The 21929-nt window shown below is 48.4% G+C and overlaps 1 protein-coding gene across 1 annotated transcript in view; it reads left to right on the top strand.

Annotated features, from left to right (window-relative positions):
- The window catches only part of itga9 (integrin, alpha 9), a 936771-nt gene that overhangs the window by 627375 nt on the left and 287467 nt on the right, over positions 1–21929 (top strand). The window contains exon 18 of the mRNA XM_072467362.1: positions 3061–3211. Coding sequence (XP_072323463.1) covers positions 3061–3211 — 151 coding nt within the window. The remainder of the gene's footprint in view (positions 1–3060; positions 3212–21929) is intronic.

Below are 21929 nucleotides of genomic sequence, written 5' to 3' on the forward strand. Positions count from 1 at the left end.
ATACATGAGATTTCCAACAAAATACAATAACCCCCATTTAAGAAATAAACACGCCAGTAAGGAAAACGCCCCACTCTAACCTAAACAAAACAGAAAAACCAAACACCCCCCCCCCCCCCACACTCCCTCCTCCTCTCCGGGTTGCTGCTGCTATTGACCACCTAACGTTCCGCGAGAAAGTCTAGGAACGGTTGCCACCACCTGGAGAACCCCTGCACTGACCCTCGCAAGGCAAACCTTATCCTTTCCAGTTTGATGAACCCTGCCATATCGTTAATCCAAGCTTCCATGCTTGGGGGCTTCGCATCCCTTCACATTAGTAGGATCCTCCGCCGGGCTACCAGGGACGCAAAGGCCAGAACACCGGTCTCTTTCGGCTCCTGCACTCCCGGCTCGCCCGATACCGCAAATAATGCTATCGACCAGCTCGGCTTGACCCGGGTGTTCACCACTTTGGACATGGTCCTCGCAAAGCCCCTCCAGAACCCCTCCAGCGCCGGGCATGTCCAGAACATATAGGCATGATTTGCTGGGCTCCCCGAGCACCTCACACACCTGTCCTCCACCCCAAAAAACCTACTCATCCTCGCCCCTGTCATATGCGTCCTATGGACAACTTTGAACTGTATTAGGCTGAGCCTGGGGCAACAGGAGGAAGAATTAACCCTACTCAGGGCATCAGCCCACAGATCTTCATCAAACTCCTCCCCCAGCTCCTCCTCCCACTTCCCCTTTAACTCCTCCACCGAGGTCCCGAACCCAAACCTCCCAAGCACTTCCCAGAGATACTCCCACTCCACCCGATCAAAGGCCTTCTCCGCATCCATAGCCGCCACTACCACCACTTCTCCCTCCACTGAGGGCATCATGATCACATTTAAGAGCCGCTGCACATTCGTGTTTAACTGCCTGCCCTTCACAAACCCCGTCTGGTCCTCATAGATCACCCTGGCATCGGGGACTCTTCGTGTGCGTGGACCACTGGTTTGGCGTCAGGCCGTTCTCTATGGGCTTGTACCTCTCTCTGTCTCTTGGCGTCAGGCCACTCTCTGTGGGCATGGACCTCTCTCTGTCTCTTGCCGTCAGGCCGCTCTCTGTGGGCTTATACCTCTCTCTGTCTCTTGGTGTCAGGCCACTCTCTGTGGGCATGGACCTCTCTCTGTCTCTTGGCGTCAGGCCGCTCTCTGTGGGCTTGTACCTCTCTCTGTCTCTTGGCGTCAGGCCACTCTCTGTGGGCTTGTACTGCTCTCTGTCTCTTGGTGTCAGGCCGCAGCAGAATCCTGTACTTCTGTGCTTGGCTGAGGATCCTCAAATCCGAAGAACTCGTCCATGTCTGTGTTGGATTCTTCACTGTACAACAAATTCGGCTCGGATTTGGTACTCGGGTCGCCACGTCCAATGATGAAATCATCTTCCGAGTCGCAGTCTTCGAGGACCACATCATCACTTTTTGTGTAGGAGCTGTCATTGTGTTCGCGATGTCCAAAGAAGTAATCAACGTCTGAGTCGTAAGTCTTCAAGGACTAAATCATCTCTTAGGGCGGTGCTAACCGCTTGTTGCAGGGTCCTGCGGAGGTTACTTTCAGCTGCTAGTCGAAGTTCAGGCATTGTGCTGTCGTTCCAGGTGAAAGAATTGTGTTTTCCGGCTTTAATTTTTCTTTATTGTTTTGGGACATTTCCCCTTTAAGTGGGCGTGGTCCGGGGCCTCTGACGTCATGACGCTTGTGACATAGAGCGTAGGAATGGATCGCGCATGCGCAAACAGACCTTCCTTTACTGTGCGCTCTTTGCGCAACTGCGCATGCACGGCTTCTCGCGCATGCGCAAAACAGTGTTTTGCCAGTTCGCGTCTTGTTTGGGACTGTGCATGTGCGGCTCCTTGCGCAAGATGGCTGCCAATCAAAACTGCCATTTGCCTCTGCTGCAAGCCTACTTTTGCCCCATGGTGAGTATAGGCTCCAGTTTTACCGATTTTCTTTGTGTTTACCTCACAGTAGTTTTCAAACTTGTCCAGGACTGTCTGGAAGTCTCTCTTGTCCTGCCCTTTGGAGTACTTGAAGGAGTTGAAGATTTCTGTTGCACTTTCACCCACAATGGTGAGTAGAAGATCTATCTTCTCAGCATTGGCTACGCCATCTAGGTCAGATGCTACCATGTAAATCTCAAATCTCTGCTTGAAGGCACGCCAGTTGGCAATGAGATTGCCGTGGTACCTGAACTGCTGAGGAACCGGAATATCGATCATCTTGCCTGGGTGCTGTTGCTGGTAGTCACGGATCTTGCTGAGTTGAACTATATAGATTCAACAGGCACTACTGGTACCATGATGTGTTATATACTCTGGGATAACACAGGCTGCAACTCGATGCAGCTTAGACCAAAAGATACTCCAGACTTTGAAGTAAGTTCAATGTGATTTATTGAACCATTAGTACAGTTCTCTATGAGTTCGACTCTCCCGCTAATCTTGCTATAGTAACTCAGTCTAACTAACCAGTCTGCTCTAAGCCACGTGGTGGGTGTAATGCTTCTGATCGCCCCTGTCCTAGTCTCTAAGTGTCGCCTGTGGAAAGAGACAGAGCATGTGTGCCCTGTCCCTTTATATATGGGTTTTGTAATGCCCCCTTGTGGTAGTGTCACCTCTGGGTGTCTTGACTGCCCATTGGTCGTGTCCTATTTTATGTGTTCATTAGCTGTATGTCTGCATGTCATGACATCTACGATGCTCCCTCTAGTGTTTACTTAGTTGTAGTGTATTTACATTAACCCCTTGTGTATATACAGTGATGCATCTCACCACAAATGGGATCTATAAAGTTAATTCTAATTCATAATGAATTATGTTAATAATCAATGGACATGAGTCATAAAACTGTAAACTTTAACAAAGGCTCCGATGTTGCTAACAAGTTATCGCTGTGCATTCAGTTCTTGCCGTTCAAATTTAAATGATTGATTTATCTGGTATTAACACTTTATCCCAACTGCAGCAGGACTTGCTGTTAATCCTGAGCGGCGCAGAATGCTAATTTCTTTCTGTTTTCTGATTTTCTTTTCCAGTGTTGATGAGCACAAGCCTTTCTTAGCATTAGGGGCAGTGAAGAACATCTCTGTGAATGTGACTGTTCGAAATGCAGGAGACGACGCTTACGACACCAATGTTTATTTTAACTTTACTCAAGAGCTCTTCTTCATCAAAATGTGGCAGAAGGTTGGTAAACAGTGGGTGCACCTTGAACTCATAAGGCTGGGAATCTTTGATCTGCCTATTTTTTTGGGGGGGAACTGAAATCCAGACTAGGCCTGACTGGTGGGTCATTAAAATGCAGGCTGTTGTAGCAGGTTTTTGAAGCTTGGCATTCGTGGAAGGATCTAATGGAGACTCCTGTGGCTCTGGGTTTATTTTGGTTGTAACTTATAGCTTAAAGTCTTTGGAAGAAAGGATCAATAACAGCAGTTTGGGATTGATTTTCCTTGCTGTCTCTGCTCCCTTATAACAAATCAGAAGGGAAATTGCATTGACGATAGCAGTAAAGTTTTCTGTCTGTGGAGTTCAAGTCTTATCTAATGAGGAAACTGGTATCATTGACTGAGACATAGTGATTAAAGAAAAAATATTCAGTTAAATTAACTGTGATCTCACTGGTTTGAACTGGTTCAGCGGCACAACTAAGTCAAATATTTTGCCAGACCCCCTGATGCTGATCCCATGATCCCATGTTCTTCTTGAATCTTTCCACTTCTAATCCCTGGCTTTGCTTTGTAGCAAGTTAATTTTAGACACATTACTTCGAGGAACAGAGGAACTTCTAGTTGTAGTTTTGGTTAAATAGCCTGCTCGCATCAATTATTACGCATGTCTCTCATTTAAAGCAGAAGTAATCCACGTGCCTTTAATAAAAGCAAGTTCCGGGCCCCAAGCTTCTTGTCTTAAATTAGAACATTAATGATTGCAAAATTTTATAGATTTCATAGAATTTACAGTGCAGAAGGAGGCCATTCGGCCCATCGAGTCTGCACCGGCTCTTGGAAAGAGCACCCTACCCAAGCCCTCACTTCCACCCTATCCCCATAACCCAGTAACCCTACCCAACGCTAAGGGCAATTTTGGAAACTAAGGGCAATTTAGCATGGTCAATCCACCTAACCTGCACATCTTTGGACTGTGGGAGGAAACCGGAGCACCCAGAGGAAACCCACGCACACACGGGGCGAACATGCAGACTCCGCACAGACAGTGACCCAAGCCGGGAATCGAACCTGGGACCCTGGAGCTGTGAAGCAATTGTGCTAACCACTATGCTACTGTGCTGCCCACACGGTATGGTGTCCAATGTTTGGAATCTTTGACAACCAATTGGATGCTCCAGTGCCCGGTCATTAAAGACATTCTTGATGGATGAGCTGGGATAGACTGAATACCTTCCTCGCTTTAGTCTGAATAAACGGTTCTCCAGGAACTCTGGTAAACATACACAACACTCTGCTGTAACGTGTGGTGCCCAGAACTGCTCACAGTATTCAGGTGTGCCTCACGAGGATTTTGTATACCTGATGCAAGACTTCTACCTCCTTGTAACTCTAGTCCTCTCATTACAAAGGCCAATACACCATTTTTGATTATTTCCTCTCCCTGTTCATGACATTTTAATGATCTATATACCTGTACCCCATGTCTCTTTGGTTCTCCACTGTTTTGATCCTTTTAGACATTTTACCATTTAAAAAGTACCCGGGTTTATCATTTTCGGTCCAAAGTAAATGCCCTCATACTTACCAAAAATGCAATCCAGTTGCCGCAGTTTTGCTAATTCACTTAATATCTCTTTGTACTTTTAAGCTTCCATGCGTGCTGCTACAATGCCACCCATCTTCGAATCATCAGCAAATTTGGAACATGGCTTTCTGGATCTTTAGTGGAAATGGTGGAGGGTTCTTGAACACAGTTCCTCGTTTGACATCACGAGTCACAGATTGCCAATTAATAGGAATAATCTATTAGTGTCACAAGTAGGCTTACATTAACACTGCAATGAAGTTATTGTGAAAAGCCCCTAGTCGCCACATTCCGGCGCCTGTTCGGGTACACAGAGGGAGAATTCAGAATGTCCAATTCACCTAATAATCTTTCGGGACTTGTGGGAGGAAACCGGAGCTCCTGGAGGAAACCCAAGCAGACACGGGGAGAACGTGCAGACTCCACACAGACAGTGACCCAAGCCGGGAATGAAACCCTGCTCATCACTGTGCTACCGTGCCGCCCATTAGCTTACCTGTTCATTATCCTGACACTGTATCCTGACCCTGAGCTTGTTTCCTAACCAGGTCAATAATTTGCCTTCAATTCCATAAGCTTCAATGAAAGCTAACAGTCTCTTATTGGGGATTTTATCAAATACCTTTTGTACGTTCATATAAATAGCATCCACAGATATTGCCCTGTCCATTACATAGTCACCTCTTCAAATTTTCAATCAGATTCATCAGATTGAAAACTCAAGCTGGTTCCCTATCAGCAGCTGAAAAGTTTCAAGGTATTCAGTCCTCCTATCATTAATTGCAGGCTCCAGTAATTTTCCGAAATACATGTGAGTCTAACTGGTGTACAATCCCCTAGTTTTCCCCTCTCAACTTTCTTAAATGTTCCATGTGTCATTTTCCAAACTAAAGAATGGTTCCAGAATCAAGAGAACTTCAGAAAGTTCCTTTGACAAAGAGTCATCCAGACTCAAAACATTAGCTCCGTTCGCTCTCCACAGATGCTGTCAGAGCTGTTGAGATTGTCCAGCATTTTCTGTTTTTGTTTCAGAGAGTTATAGTTGGCATATATGCAGTGTTCTCACCCACTTCCTTTCACCTCCTGGGGTCAAAACCATCTCATTCTTGGGGAATTGTTAATTTTTAGTGCCATTACTTTCTTTATTAATATTAGTCCATTACTGGAGCAGCCTGTTCTGCCAGCTGTTCCCACCTCCTGTAAGTTGATGCAAAACATACATCCATAAGAACTTTGAAGAGCAGAGACAGTGGCACCCAAGTTGCCCATCTGCATGCCAGCATGTTGGCAGCATGCTTAGCGATGCTAATTTTGAGATCTGTGTGTGATATTATGCTACTTTCTGAGCCAATAACATATTCTGCCCTGCAGCTGAGGCACTGATGTGCACATCTTGAAGAAGTGCCAGAGTGCTTAGCATGTTACCTACAGGAAGGTGAGACTGGATTCTTGTTAAAAGTGCCATTGAATACCGCTGGGGAACTCACTGGCAGAGCCGGTGGGAAAGTCCCTGAAAAACCCGCCACAAATTAGCTTTGAAATGTTTTGGGAGAATCGCGCCACATTCTTCGTGCTCGGAGAGTCTTGCTTCAAATATATAGCTTGGCAACACCTCTTGGAGTAGGACCAATCAATTTACATCCGCAAAGGAGCTATGGTCTCTCTGGTCTATCCTTGCCTTTCATCTGAACTGCTCATTAGAAAACATTGCATTTTTCCATAATTATCTGTGCTTTAATACTGAGAACTTTCTCTATAAGAGCTACTGATCCACTGCTTATCCTGTCTTGTGGACCAAGCAAGATCCCTGCACATCAGATAATCTGTGTAGCAAGTAAATGATAGCTATTTGGGCCCTGCAAGTAATGCCCAAACATGATTGATTTGAATTATTCTTAAGGTGCACAATAGGATTTGTGTTAGTCACTGAGTGTGGGTCTTAAATCTTAATCTTCAATCTTAATTTAATTTACTGGGCCTTTGTTGAGGAATTATGTGATTGCCTGAAAGAGGAGACTGCTGAGATTTGGTTGTCACAGATCATTTCCTGCTGTCTGTTGGCATTGAAAACAGAAGCATATCAGTTACAAAAGGAATCGCACTGGGTTAAAGAGCTTAAAACGGGCAGCACAGTAGCACAAGTGGATAGCACTGTGGCTTCACAGTGCCAGGGCCCCAGGTTCGATTCCCCACTGGGTCACTGTCTGTGCAGAGTCTGCACGTTCTCCTCGTGTCTGCGAGGGTTCCTCCGGGTGCTCCGGTTTCCTCCCACGGTCCAAAGACGTGCAGGTTAGGTGGATTGGCCATGATAAATTGCCCTTAGTGTACAAAACTGTTAGGAGGGGTTATTGGGTTAGGGGGATAGGGTGGAAGTGAGGGCTTAAGTGGGTCAGTGCAGATTCAATGGGCCGAATGGCCTCCTTCTGCACTGTGTGTTCTAAAAAAAAGTTACAGAATATCCAACAACCAATGTTGAGTGCAACTCTCGTGGGAAGGGTGGGCTTATCATTTTGTCAGCATGGCCAAGTTGTTGTCAGTCTTATCACTGAACCAGAAAGTTGCAAGTTCAGGCCCCACTTCAAGTATTGAAAGTTAGTCTAATTGTGGCCTGAATCTTTGCTCTTGCATCAGGTGTGCACAGTCTGGAGAATTCCTGGCTCCACAAAGTTGCTCCAGATGTTCAGATTTGTAGTCCAGAAGGTGGGAGGGGAGGGTGGGATGGAATGGGAATGCAGGCCGCTGACCCCGGAAGTAATGTGGAGGTGGAGGCGAGCCCAATGTGGGTTTGGCAGCTTGATGGAGTAGATGAAAGGCCATTTTTAAATTTTTAATTTAAAGTACCCAATTCATTTTTTTTCCAATTAAGGGGTAATTTAGTGTGGCCAATCACCAATCCACATCTTGGGGTTGTGGGGGTGAGAACCACACAGACACGGGGAGAAAGTGCAAACTCGGACAGTGATCGGACCCGTTCCTCCGTGCATTGAGACAGCAGTGCTAACCACTGCACCACCGTGCTGCCCTTAAAGGCCCATTTGTAAGCCCAAAAGTCAATGGTTCTGATTTTGTCTTGTGTTGCCACCTTGTGCATACTCAAACCAAGCTCCCAATGTCAAGAGTACCAGAAATTCTGAATTCACACCTATTGCCTACTGATATGATTGTGTTTGCTAACAGACTACCGATGTTGACCACAACTGTGCTGGGCCAGTTCTTTGAATGACCTACTGTGTTAACCACTCACCTTCGTGGTCTTGTTTCAAGACTGAATGATATCTGCAACATGCAAAGTTCCCATAAACCTCAGTTCCCTTAATTCCAAAGCACAGCCTCTGCCACCTGGAATACCCAAGTTTCCAAAGTATTGGGGACAGCGGACAAGCAATCTTCACTGGAGTATCAATAGCATCTCAACCTCTGTTGCCTACTCTTAGGTCACGGTATGGCACTGAAGTGAAGATGACATCCTCACAACCAGCACTCATGCTTCAGATACGCCTGATCAACTCAATCTGATTATTCAGTCTGATCATTGAGCCTCTCGTATAGTCAAGCATGGATGGACAATGAATGATGTAAGTGTCGTGTTGGGTGTTCTGATGCACAAATGATCCAACACGGCTGTAGATGGTACAACTCTGTTTTATTGTCTAAACAACGGTAACAACTAACTACTGGCTTGGGTATGTGCTTCACCAGCTAACCTGTGGACCCAGCCCTATCACTATCTTACTGAGGCACTCAGCACATGGTGTATGTCTGAGTGGCACGCTGTGAGCTCTGTGCCCTGAGCTGTCTCCTGGTAGAATGAGCGGGAACTGTGGTGTTCCCTGTTTTATAGTGCATGTGCTCTCACTGGTGATTGGCTGCGATGTTATGTGTGTGCTGGTTGGTCCAACTGCCTGTCCATCAGTGTGTGTGTGATTGCACCATGATATGCTGATGTGGATATCACGACATCCCCCCCCTTTCACAAAGTATATGTGCCTACATGCTAATAAATAGAAATGTACTGAGTGCATCTGAGTATGTGTGTGCAATATTTACAACATGTACATGAGGCTGAACTATATACAGAGGAAGGTGTCAGGTGCAACAGAACAACGAGGTTGTACCACTAACAGAACAAATGCAATCAGCAAACGACGAGAGAAAACTTCTGGAACAATGAAGGACAAGAAAAGAAACTCGTTAACTGTATTGTAAAACAATTCAGTGAGTCCAATGTGCTAAGAGGCTCATAAGTCAAGTCTCTCAGGTGGGCGACGAATTCGGGTTGACCGCCTCAAGGGTGGGTCAGGATCCACTGGCTGAGGAATGGGCCTGGCCACGGGCGAGAGAGGAAGAGGCAGGGTGGGAGGAAGCTCAACAAAGTCGACATCAGGGACAACAGGAGGGCGTGGCACCGGTGCATGATCTCGTAGCGAGCGCGAAACCAGACGAAGGGCCCGCCGATTACGGCGGCGAATGGAGCCATCAGGCATGCAAACCAGGAATGAGCGGGGAGCCACGTGGCGGAGAACCTCGGCGGTTGCCGACCAGCCACCTTCCGGTAGATGTATGCGGACGTTGTCTCTAGGCGCCAGGGCAGGAAGATCAGTCGCCCGAGCGTCATGTGCCACCTTCTGCTGAGCAAGCTGTTGTTGCATCCTTCGCAATACTGGAGCATGGTCGAGGTCAGGAACATGAACGGCACAGTGGTCCTGAGGGTGCGACCCATCAACAGCTGGGCTGGCACGAGGCCCGTGGACAGTGGGGCCGAGTGATAGGCCAGCAGGGCTAAACAGAAGTCAGATCCGGCATCCGCAGCCTTGCAGAGGAGCCGCTTCACAACGTGGACGCCCTTTTCCGCCTTGCCATTCGACTGAGGATGCAAGGGACTGGACGTCACGTGTGTGAAGTTGTATGAAGTGGCAAAGGAAGACCATTCTTGGCTCGCAAAGCAAGGCCCGTTGTCAGACATATCGGTGAGCGGAATTCCATGGCGAGCAAAGGTTTCTTTGCATGCCCGGATGACAGCTGATGATGTCATGTCGTGCAGGCGTATGACCTCCGGATAACTTGAGAAGTAGTCAATCAGAATGATGTAGTCCCTGCCGAGCGCATGAAAGAGGTCCACACCCACCTTTGCCCAGGGGGACGTTACTAACTCATGGGGCTGAAGTGTCTCAGGGGGTTGCGCCGGCTGAAACCTTTGGCAGGTGGGGCAGTTGAACACCATGTTGGCGATGTCGTCGCTGATGCCCGGCCAGTACACAGCCTCTCCGGCCCTCTGCCTGCACTTTTCAACTCCGAGATGGCCTTCGTGCAGTTGTTCGAGGACAAGCCAGTGCATGCTGTGTGGGATCACGATCCGGTCCAACTTCAAGAGGACAGCATCAATGACGGCCAAGTCGTCCCGGACGTTGTAAAATTGAGGGCACTGACCCTTGAGACACCCTTCCGTCATGTGGCGCATCACACGCTGTAGAAGGGGGTCAGCCGCAGTCTCACGGCGAATGTGGGCCAGACGTGCATCAGTGGCCGGCAGATTGGCCGATGTGAAGGCTACTTGTGCGTCGACCTGACAAACAAACCCCTCCGAGTCGGGCGGTGTGTTCACTGCTCTGGACAGAGCATCTGCGATGATGAGATCCTTCCCCGGGGTGTAGACAAGTTGGAAGTCGTACCGCCAGAGCTTGAGCAGAATGCGCTGGAGGCGAGTGGTCATATCGTTGAGGTCCTTCTGAATGATGCCGACCAGGGGGCGATGGTCGGTCTCCACAGTGAACTGCGGAAGACCATACACATAATCGTGAAACTTGTCGATGCCAGTCAACAGGCCTAGGCACTCCTTCTCAATCTGCGCATAGCGCTGTTTTGTGGGGGTCATGGCCCGCGATGCATCGGTGACCGGGGCCCATGATGCGGTGTCGTCCCGTTGCAGGAGTACCGCCCCAATGCCGGACTGGCTGGCGTCAGTTGAGATCTTTGTTTCCCGTGTGGTATCGAAAAACGCAAGTACCGGGGCGGTGGTGAGCTTGACCTTGAGCTCCTCCCATTCACTCTGGTGTGCGGGCAGCCACTGGAATTCCGTTGTCTTTTAGACCAGGTGGCGAAGAGCAGTCGTGTGCGAAGCAAGGTTAGGAATAAACTTCCCCAGGAAGTTGACCATCCCGAGAAAGCGCACCACTGCCTTCTCGTCTGACGGCTGCTGCATGGCTGCGGTGGGTGCCATTTTGTCGGCATCCGGCCGCACACCCGACCGGGAGATGTGGTCCCCCAAAAACTTGAGCTCAGTCTGGCCAAAAGAGCACTTGGCTTGGTTGAGACGCAGGCCCTGATCTCATATCCATGCAAAGACACGCTGGAGACAACTGATGTGTTCCTGTGGTGTGGTGGACCAGATGATAACGTCGCCTACGTAGACACTTACCCCTTCGATGCCCTCCATCATCTGTTCCATGATACGATGGAAGCACCTCGGAGGCCGAGATGATGCCGAATGGCATCCTATTGTAGCAGTTTATGCCAAATGGAGTGTTGAAAGTGCACAGCTTCCTGCTGGACTGATCCTGTTGAATCTGCCAAAAACCCTTTGAGGCATCAAGCTTGGTGAATATTTTTGCCCGAGCCATCTCGCTCGTGATTTCTTCTTGTTTGGGTATGGGGTAGTGTTCCCTCATAATGTTGTGATTCAAATCTTTTGGGTCGATACAGATCCGGAGCTCGCCGGAGGGCTTCTTGACGCACACCGTGGAGCTGACCCATGGCGTTGGCTCCGTGACCCGGGAAAGCACTCCTTGGTCCTGCAGGTCCTGTAGCTGCTGCTTGAGGCGGTCCTTGAGTGGTGCTGGGACCCTGCGAGGTGCGTGAATGACCGGGATGGCGTCCGGTTTGAGCTGTATTTTGTACGTGGAGGGCCATGCCCTCGAAAACCTCCTGGTTGTGCGCGAGGAGTGAGTGGAGCTGCACCCTAAAGTCTGCATCTGGGAAATCTGACGTGTACCCGCTGAACGAGGTGGAGGACCTTGCACGCCTGTGCGCCTAACAGAGTCCTTCGAGGATCCAACGATTTCAAATGATAATGTGGCTTTGTGTGAGCTGTGTGTAACATCGAGCTGGCAGGACCCTGTGGCCGGGATGACGTTGCCATCGTAGTCAACCAGCTGACAGTGGGATGGCAGAATCGGTGGTTTAACCTTCAAGGTCTGGAAGGCTGACCATGCAAGGAGATTGGCGGAGGCACCAGTGTCTAGGCGAAATGTGATCTGTGATCAGTTGACCGTTAGGGTGGCACACCACTCATCGACCGGATCAATGTTGTGCACTGGCAGCGGCTGGTGGTTCCGACTTGGGGATATCCGGTTCTTGTCGATTACCGCAACGCGGAAGGGCTCCCTGTCTTCGGTATCGCTGGTCTGCATACTGTCTGGATATGACTCCGTGTAGGTGGGCTGAATCGCCCGCACGTCCCTGCGAGGCTGGCGGAATCGTTGGGAGTTGGCAGGTTGAGCTGCTCGACAGCAGGCAGCATAGTGGCCCATCCTGCCACAGCGGAGGCATTGTCGCGCTTTGGCCGGACATTGCCGCTTTAAGTGGTGGAGCCACAGTTGCCACACGTTGTGACGTCATGGCGTTCATCGCGCATGCGCGGTGCGGTCCTGCATAGAGCGCGCCTGCGCATCACGTCCCTCTGCGTCAATGTCCCCTCTTTTGCCGCGTACAAGCGCGGGAGACCTCGGAAAGCGCGCAAAATGGCCTCCCTCGTCCGGGCCGCGGGCCGGGAGGGACTCAATCGACTGGACCCGCTCCGCCTCGTAGGACCCGTGCCGTGCTGTTTCGGCTGCCTGGATTTGGGAGTACCGGCTGGTCGCGTTCTCATGGAGGACGCAGGTCTCGATGGCAGTCGCTAGGGTGAGGCGCTTTATTTTAAGGAGCTGCTGGCGTAGGGTGTCCGAGATGACCCCAAAAACTATCTGATCCCGTATCATGGAGTCGGAGGTGGCCTCATAGCCGCAGGACTGCGCGAGGATACGGAGGTGTGTCAAGTAAGATTGGAAAGGCTTATCCTTACCCTGCAGGCGCTGCTGGAAGAGGTACCTCTCGAAGCTCTCATTGACTTCCACGCTGAAGTGTTCCTCGAACTTCAGAAGCACCGTCTTATATTTTGTCTTGTCCTCGCCTTCCGCGAATGCCAGGGAGTTATAGATGTGGGTGGCGCGTTGCCCTGCCGTGGAGGGGAGGAGGGCGATCTTCCTGGTGTCCGATGCATTCTCCCTGTCTGTGGCTTCCAGGAATAGCTGGAAGCGCTGTTTAAACAGCTTCCAGTTTACGCCAAGATTTCCAGCGATTCGGAGCGGCTGCGGCGGGCTGATGATTTCTGAAAGGGTGCAGGTAGGTCTCACAGTCGCTGGTTAGCTTCCACTACTGGTATCATGTCGTGTTGGGTGTTGTGATGCACAAATGATCCAACACGGCTGTAGATGGTACAACTCTGTTTTATTGTCTAAACAACGGTATCAACTAACTGCTGGCTTGGGTACGTGCTTCGCCAGCTAACCTGTGGACCCAGCCCTATCACTATCTTGGTGAGGCACTCAGCACATGGTCTATGTCTGAGTGACGCGCTGTGAGCTCTGAACTGTCTCCTGGTAGAATGAGCGGGAACTGTGGTGTTCCCTGTTTTATAGTGTGTGTGCTCTCACTGGTGATTGGCTGCGATGTTATGTGTGTGCTGGTTGGTCCAACCTGCCTGTCCATCAGTGTGTGTATGATTGCACCATGATATGCTAATGTGGATATCATGACAGTAAGGAGCATCTCAGTCCTCGACTCTTTGTTCACAGCTACCTCATTTTAAAAACCAGAGGAGGAAGAACTCTTTCACGCCCTCACAAATACTGTCACACCCTTACTCTTGATGACGTCAATATGAGATAGACCTCTGCTTGCCTCACTCAGTGTTACTGGTGACAACATCCTTCACTGATGTTAAAATTCTCATTGAGTTTTGTTCTGAGTTTTTGTAACCTGAAGCCTACTCTTGACAATAAGCGATTTTCGTTAAATGGACAGAAAATATAACTGACTATCTAATACCCCTTTCCCAACCCCCCCTTCCTAACTACCCCACGATCTACACACAGACAAATAACACAGCGGGGAAAGGGTGGTGGAAAGGGAAAGAAAATATTGTTGAAAATAAAAAGATAAAATCTTTGATGGACTGGGATGATTCCTAGTTAATGTCTTTCTGAAGTTCAGCTTTCCTTCTAGGCTTGAGATAGCTTTCTTTGGCAAGGTTGTCTTCTCTGCAGACTCAGCATCATTCCAATTTCATAGAAAAGGATGTGCCAGCTACTCATTGCTTTCAGAACAACAAGGCAGTTCTTTCAGTTCAGCAAATAAGAGAGAGAGAGAGAGAGTGTTCCTTTCACTTTTAACTTCCAAGGTCTAAACGGTTCTCTCCAATTCTTCCACGCAAGAACCAATCACTGATCACCGTCAGGTAGAATACTGTTCCTGGCCAATCCACCAGTTGCCAGTTAACCAATCAAACTGACCCTCTCCAAACCTGGGGCGAAATTCTCCCCCAACGGCGCGATGTCCGCCGACTGGCGCCAAACACGGCGCCAATCAGACGGGCATCGCGCCGGCCCAAAGGTGCGGAATGCTCCGCATCTTAACGGCCTAGCCCCAACATTGAGGGGCTAGGCCGACGCCGGAGGGATTTCTGCCCCGCCAGCTGGCGGAAATGGCGTTTGTTGCCCCTCCAGCTGGCGCGGAAATGCAGCGCATGCGCGGGAGCGTCAGCGGCCGCTGACAGTTTCCCGGTGCATGTGCGGGAGCTTCAGCGGCCGCTGTCAGTTTCCCACGCATGTGCAGTGGGGAGAGTCTCTTCCGCCTCCGCCATGGTGGAGGCCGTGGCGGAGGCGGAAGGGAAAGAGTGCCCCACGGCACAGGCCCTCCCGCGGATCGGTGGGCCCCGATCGCGGGCCAGGCCACCTTGGGGGCACCCCCCGGGGTCAGATCACCCCGCGCCCCCCCCCCCCCCCCCCCCCCCAGGACCTCGGAGCCCGCCACGCCGACTGGTTCCGCCGGTAAATACCAGGTTAGATTTACGCCGGCGGGACAGGCAATTTCTGGACAGGACTTCGGCCCATCCGGGCCGGAGAATCCACCGGGCGGTCCCGCCAACCGGCGCGGCCCGATTCCCGCCCCCGCCCAATCTCCGGTACCGGAGACTTCGGCGGGGGCGGGGGCGGGATTCACGGCAGCCTACGGCCATTCTCCGACCCGGCGGGGGGTCGGAGAATGACGCCCCTGGTTCCTCAGATCCACTCGGTGTCGAGAGGTCTGGCTTCTCCTCTCAAAAAACAAAACCTGGGAACACAGCGCCCTGACAAGCAGGCTGCGTCAACCTTGTCAGGTTCCAATTATGGGTCCCCGGACCAACATAATAAAATAACAGAAAAGAAATGGGACCATGGGAAATAAATAGAAAGGACTCTTACATTGTGAAATTCAGACCTGACTGAAAGTAGCAGCATTTTTATAAGTTCAGTTGCCTCCGTGAAACGCATAAGTCCACAGTGGGCCACAGCCCTGATTACCCCCCTTGCGAGAATGGTGGGAGCCAGGTTCGGTTCAGATTTCCAGATTCTGACCTCTGGCACCATTTCTGCTGCGAAGGAGAGCCTCTCAGTCTGTACAAAGATTCAGGCCTGCATTACTGAGAGAGTGCTGCATTGTTGGTGATTCATCTGATCGTTGAGTCAAAACTCCGTCTACTTGTTCTGGTGGCGTAAACAATCCCACAGGACGATTCAAGCAAGAGATGGGACCAGTCTTGGTATTCTGATCAACATTCCTTCCTTGATCAACAATACTAACAAAATTGAAATGAACGGACATTCATCTAATTTGTTGGCTCAGAGACCTTGCTGTTCGAAGCTTGGTGACGCACCCGTAACTTCACAATGAAATAATTGTCAGTGAAAAACTTTGAAATGAATTGAATACAATATCCTACTGAATTTAACATGTGCAATAAAAGTTCCAACGTGCCATTGTTATAATGCATTGTTTTATAACAATGATGTCATGAAGCGATATACGCATTTCACTTCTCACAATGTAGCATGTTTAGGGGTTAGAGTTAGACCAAGAGGAAATTTGGTGTTTCTAACTCTTTTATGGGATGTGGGCAAGGCCAGTATTTATTGCCCATCCCTAATTGCCCTTGTGAAGGTGGTGGTGAGCCACCAGCTTCAACTGCAGCAGTCCATGTGGTGTAGCCATACCCACAGTGCTGTCGGGAAGGGGGTTGGATTGGATTGGATTGGATTTGTTTATTGTCATGTGTAAGAGGTACAGTGAAAAGTATTTTTCTGTGAGCAGCTCAACAGATCATTAAGTACGTGAAAATAAAAGAAAATACACAAAAGGGCAACGCAAGGTACACAATGTAGCTACATAACACCAGCATCGGGTGAAGGATACAGGGTGTAGTGTTAATGAGGTCAGTCCATAAGACGGTTCCAGGATTTTGACCCAGTGGCAGTGAACAAAGGAAGATGATATAGTTCTAAGTCAGGATGTTGTACAGCTTGGAGGGGAACGTGCAGATGATCGTCTTTCTATGCATCTGCTGTCCATCTCGGTGGTACAGGTCACAGATTTGGAAAGTGGTTGGTGAGTTTCTGCAGTGCATCTTGTAAATGATACACACTGCTGTCACTTTGCATCATCCGTGGTGAATGGAGTGAATGTTGAAGCTATTGATAGGGTGCCTATCAAGTCAGCTTCTTTGTTGTGGATGGTGGTGAGCCTCTTGAGTGTGGTTGTCATCCAGACAAGTGAAGAGTATTCCATCACAGTCCTGACTTGTGCCTTGTAAATGGTGGGCAGGAAATGAGTTATGCATCCCATAATTTCCAGCCTCTGACCTGCTCTTGTAGCCACTGCATTTATATGGCTAGTCCTGTTCAATTTCTTGCCAATGGTAACTCAGAGGATATTGATAATGGGAGATTCAGCAATGATAATGCTATTGGATGTCAAGGAACTTCCGCCTAAGTCCATCGACTTTAACGTTTTCTGACAAGAGACTTGCATGATGAGAGTCGCAACCTAAGGTAGATATAAAAGAAACTGTTGATGAACATTTGTTTAAACTGCTGCCTTTATTCTGAAGAAGTGCAATATTGCTCCATTCCTACTACAGGTGCTTTCATAGAAATGCAGAATCTAGCTCACTGCTTCACTTGCAATCAGAGAAAGGCAGAGCTCTGCTCAATGATTAGAGGAACCTTTCATTTGGCCAGTGAGTCACAGAAATACTCAGCAAGTTTCTAACGCCAAGGATGATCCAACAAGGTACTTGGGTCTTTGCAAACTTCAGTTCAGTTTTCTCTCTCCAAGCTGTCACTATCGGGGAAATGTTAGGAATGTCATTTCTGATGAAAAAAAGCCTGATTGGTCGCAAACCATTTAAACATATGGAGCTGTGTAAAACTTTTGAAGTGGATGACATGAAACCAAAATGAATAAGTCTCAATATCATTCTTATTGGAACTTGATGGACCTTGATTTTTCACAGTTAGTTATGTTTCAGCCTGCATGGAACTCAAGTGGTGGGAGCTTGCTTCCTGAATGTTGTCCGACTGGATACCAAATCCCAGACCCTGATTCTCATGCAGCAATGTATCAATGCCTCCCTGGAGTGATGAGAAGAACCCAGTGCGGACACTTAAATTCTGGTGGAGCCAGGTCCCCAATGGATGGGGTGCTCCACAGTTAACCAAAGGCCAAGGACTTCGAAAGACTGGCAGCCGGAAATGTTGAGAGCAGTGCTTTCGGGATGCCGATCTTAGTGACACTGCCTGTGGTAGGTTGTGCACGACTTTCTACATTGGGAATCAGACACTGCTGTTGCAGTGTAACAATACTTTATAATTGGCTTATCAAAGTAACATCAGTGTTTACCTTTTGGTGTTTCATCAAAGCTACTGCTGTAACTTTGGTGGAATTGCCCAGAAACAGTATAAATGGCTAATAGCAGCCACTAGTTGTAGTGGGAGATCGACAAAACCCTGAGGATGTTCTCCTCCAGTATTCTTGGAGTGCACAAAATAATGTCAAACACTGAACACTCTGGTTGAGGCATTGAGAAATGCCATTCTTTTTACCTTTGCTTGAACATTGCATTACAATTTTACTACCTACTTTGGGGATAATTACCTGACTCTACTGTCAATATACTCAGCTTGAATTGCTGCAGAGGTTTCCCAATATTTTGCTGTATCATGATGCAAACTCTAAGCAAATGGAGCAAAAAGGATGATTTCTCCATGGTTTTCGGTGATCTCCACTGAAGTTACAGCAGGCGATTGGAAAAGCCCACAGAAATCCCACTCACCTGTCTGACAGGTTAAATAGACTTCTAGGAGGGCAAAAGAAAAATAAAGAATTAAAGAATTTACATTTATACCTTTGAAATTCCAGCACATCCAAGAGTTAAATGTTTTTCCTCTCTATTTCCAAAGTGATGGACTCACTTTGGAGCATCCGCGATGCTGAGGAGGTCGTGGATGGCACGTTCAGTGAGTTGGTCACACTGCAGATTAGGGTTGGTGAGGGAGACAGGGAATGGGTGACCAAAAGGCAGAGAAAGAGCAGGAAGGCAGTACAGGTGTCCCCTGCGGTCACCTCCCTCCAAAACAGGTATACCGTTTTGGATACTGTTGGGGGAAATGACTCATCAGGGGAAGGCAGTAGTAGCCAGGCTCATGGCACCATGGCTGTCTCTGCTGCACAGAAGGGCGGGAAAAAGACTGGCAGGGCTATAGTCATCGGGGATTCAATCGTAAGGGGAGTAGACCGGCGTTTCTGTGGTCGAAAACGAGACTCCCGAATGATATATTGCCTCCTGGGTGCATGGGTCAGGGATGTCTCAGATCGGCTGCAGGACATATTGAAGGGGGAGGGTGAACAGCCAGTTGTCGTGGTGCATATAGGCACCAACGATATAGGTAAAAAACGGTATGAGATCCTACAATCAGAATTTATGGAGTTAGGAGATAAGTTTAAAAAGTAGGACCTCAAAGGTAGTAATCTCAGGATTGCTACCAGTGCCACGAGACAGTCCAAGTAGAAATTCAAGAATAGTCAGAATGAATACGTGGCTTGCGAGATGGTGCAGGAGGGAGGGGGTTCAGATTTTTGGGACATTGGAACCGGTTCTGGGGGCGGTGGGACCATTACAAATCGGATGGTCTACACCTGGGCAGGACTGGAACCAATGTCATAGGGGGTGCTTTTGCTAACACTGTTGGGGAGGTTTTAAACTAATGTGGCAGGGAGATGGGAACCAGATTAGGAAGTTAGAGGTCAGTAAAGAGGCAGCAACTAAAGCCAGTAAGGTACTGGATAATAAACTCAATGTGACGAAGGGGAAGAGTAGACAGGGAAGAAATGATAAACGCAAAGGGACAGGTGGTCTGAGGTGCATTTGTTTCAATGCGAGAAGTGTAGCAGGTAAGGCAGATGAACTTAGGGCTTGGATTAGTACCTGGGAATATGCTGTTATTGGTATTACGGAGACTTGGTTGAGGGAAGGGCAAGACTGGCAACTAAATATCCCAGGGTATAGATACTTCAGGAGGGATAGAGAGGGAGGTAAAAGGGGTGGAGGAGTTGCATTACTGGTCAGAGATGATATCACAGCTATTAAGGGGGGCAGGATGGAGGATTCGAGGACTGAGGAAATATGGGTAGAGTTAAGAAATAGGAAGGGTGCAGTAACATTGTTGGGACTTCATTACAGGCCTCCCAAAAGCGAGCGTGAAGTAGAGGTACAAATATGTAGACAGATTATAGAAAAATGTAGGAGTAATAGGGTGGTCATGATGGAGATTTTAACTTCCCCAGCATTGAATGGGACTCATGTAGTGTTGGAGGCGTAGATGGTGCAGAATTTGTAAGGAGCATCCAGGAGAGTTTTTAGAGCAGTATGTAAATAGTCCAACTCGGGAAGGGGCCATACTGGACCTGGTATTGGGGAATGATCCCGGCCAGGTAGTTGAAGTTTCAGTCGGTGATTACTTTGGGAATAGCGATCACAATTCCGCAAGTTTTAGAATACTCATGGACAAAGACGAGAGTGGTCCGAAAGAAAGAGTGCTAAATTGGGGAAAGGCCAAGTAAAACAAAATTCAGCAGGAGCTAGGGAATGTGGAATGGGAGCAGCTCTTTAAGGGTTAATCCACATTTGAAATGTGGGAGTCTTTTAAGGAAAGGTTGATTAGAGTGCAGGACAGACATGTCCCTGTGAAAATGAGGGATAGAAATGGCAAGATTAGGGAACCATGGATGACGGGTGGAATTGTGAGACTAGCTAAGATGAAAAAGGAAGCATACATAAGATCTAGGCGACTTAAATCTGATGAAGCTTTGGAGGAATATCGGGAAAGTAGGACAAATCTCAAATGCGCAATAAAGAGGGCTAAAAAGGGTCATGAAATATCTTTGGCTAACAGGGTTAAGGAAAATCCCAAAGCCTGTTATTCGTATATAAGGAGCAAGAGGGTAACTAGAGAAAGGATTGGCCCACTCAAAGACAAAAGAAGGAATTTATGTGTGGAGTCAGAGGAAATGGGTGAGATTCTTAATGAGTACTTTGCATCGGTATTCACCAAGGAGAGGGACATGACGGATGTTGAGGCTAAGGATGGATGTTTAAATACTCAAGGTCAAGTCAGCATAAGGAAGGGGAAAGTTTTGGGTATTCTAAAAGGCATTAAGGTGGACAAGTCCCCAGGTCCGGATGGGATCTATCCCAGGTTACTGAGGGAAGAAATAGCTGGGGCCTTAACAGATATCTTTGCAGCATCCTTGAGCACGGGTGAGGTCCCGGAGGACTGGAGAATTGCTAATGTTCTCCCTTTGTTTAAGAAGGGTAGCAGGGATAATCCAGGGAATTATAGACCTGTGAGCTTGACGTCCGTGGTAGGCAAACTGTTGGAGAAGATACTGAGGGATAGGATCTTTCACATTTGGAAGAAAATAGACTTATCAGTGATCGGCAGCATGGTTTTGTGCAGGGAAGGTCATGTCTTACAAACATAATAGAATTCTTTGAGGAAGTGACAACGTTAATTGATGAGGGAAGGGCTGTAGATGTCATATACATGGACTTCAGTAAGGCGTTTGATAAAGTTTCCCATGGCAGGTTGATGGAAAGAATGAAGTCGTATGGGGTTCAGGGTGTACTAGCTAGATGGACAAACAACTGGCTGGGCAACAGGAGACAGAGAGTAGTGGTGGAAGTGAGTGTCTCAAAATGGAGAAAGGTGACTAGTGGTGTTCCACAGGGATCCGTGCTCGGACCACTGTTGTTTGTGATATATATAAATGATCTAGACGAAGGTATAGGTGGCCTGATTAGCAAGTTTGCAGATGATACTAAGATTGGTGGAGTTGCAGATAGCGAGGAGGACTGTCAGAGAATACAGAAAAATATAAATAGATTGGAGAGTTGGGCAGAGAAATGGCAGATGGAGTTCAACCCAGGCAAATGCGAGGTGATCCATTCTGGAAGATCTAATTCAAGAGCGGACTATACGGTCAGTGGAAGAGTCCTGGGGAAAATTGATGTACAGAGAGATCATGAGTTCAGGTCCATTGTACCCTGAAGGTGGCAACGCAGGTCGATAGAGTGGTCAAGAAGGCATCCAGCATGCTTGCCTTCATCGGACGGGGTATTGAGTACAAGAGTCGGCAGGTCATGTTACAGTTGTATAGGACTTTGGTTAGGCTACATTTGGAATATTGCGTGCAGTTCTGGTCGCCACATTACCAGAAGGATGTGGATGCTTTAGAGAGGGTGCAGAGGAGGTTCACCAGGATGTTGCCTGGTATGGAGGGTGCTAGCTATGAAGAAAGGTTGAGTAGATTAGGATTGTTTTCATTGGAAAGACAGAGGTTGAGGGGGGACCTGATTGAGGTCTACAAAATTATGAGAGGTATGGACAGGGTGGATAGCAACAAGCTTTTTCCAAGAGTGGGGGTGTCAATTACAAGGGGTCACGATTTCAAGGTGAGTGGGTTGAAAGTTTTTTACGCAGAGGGTGGTGGGTGCCTGGAACGCTTTGCCAGCGGCGGTAGTAGA

Source organism: Scyliorhinus torazame, chromosome 11, assembly GCF_047496885.1.
Source record: "Scyliorhinus torazame isolate Kashiwa2021f chromosome 11, sScyTor2.1, whole genome shotgun sequence".
Classification (NCBI taxonomy): Eukaryota; Metazoa; Chordata; class Chondrichthyes; order Carcharhiniformes; family Scyliorhinidae; genus Scyliorhinus; species Scyliorhinus torazame.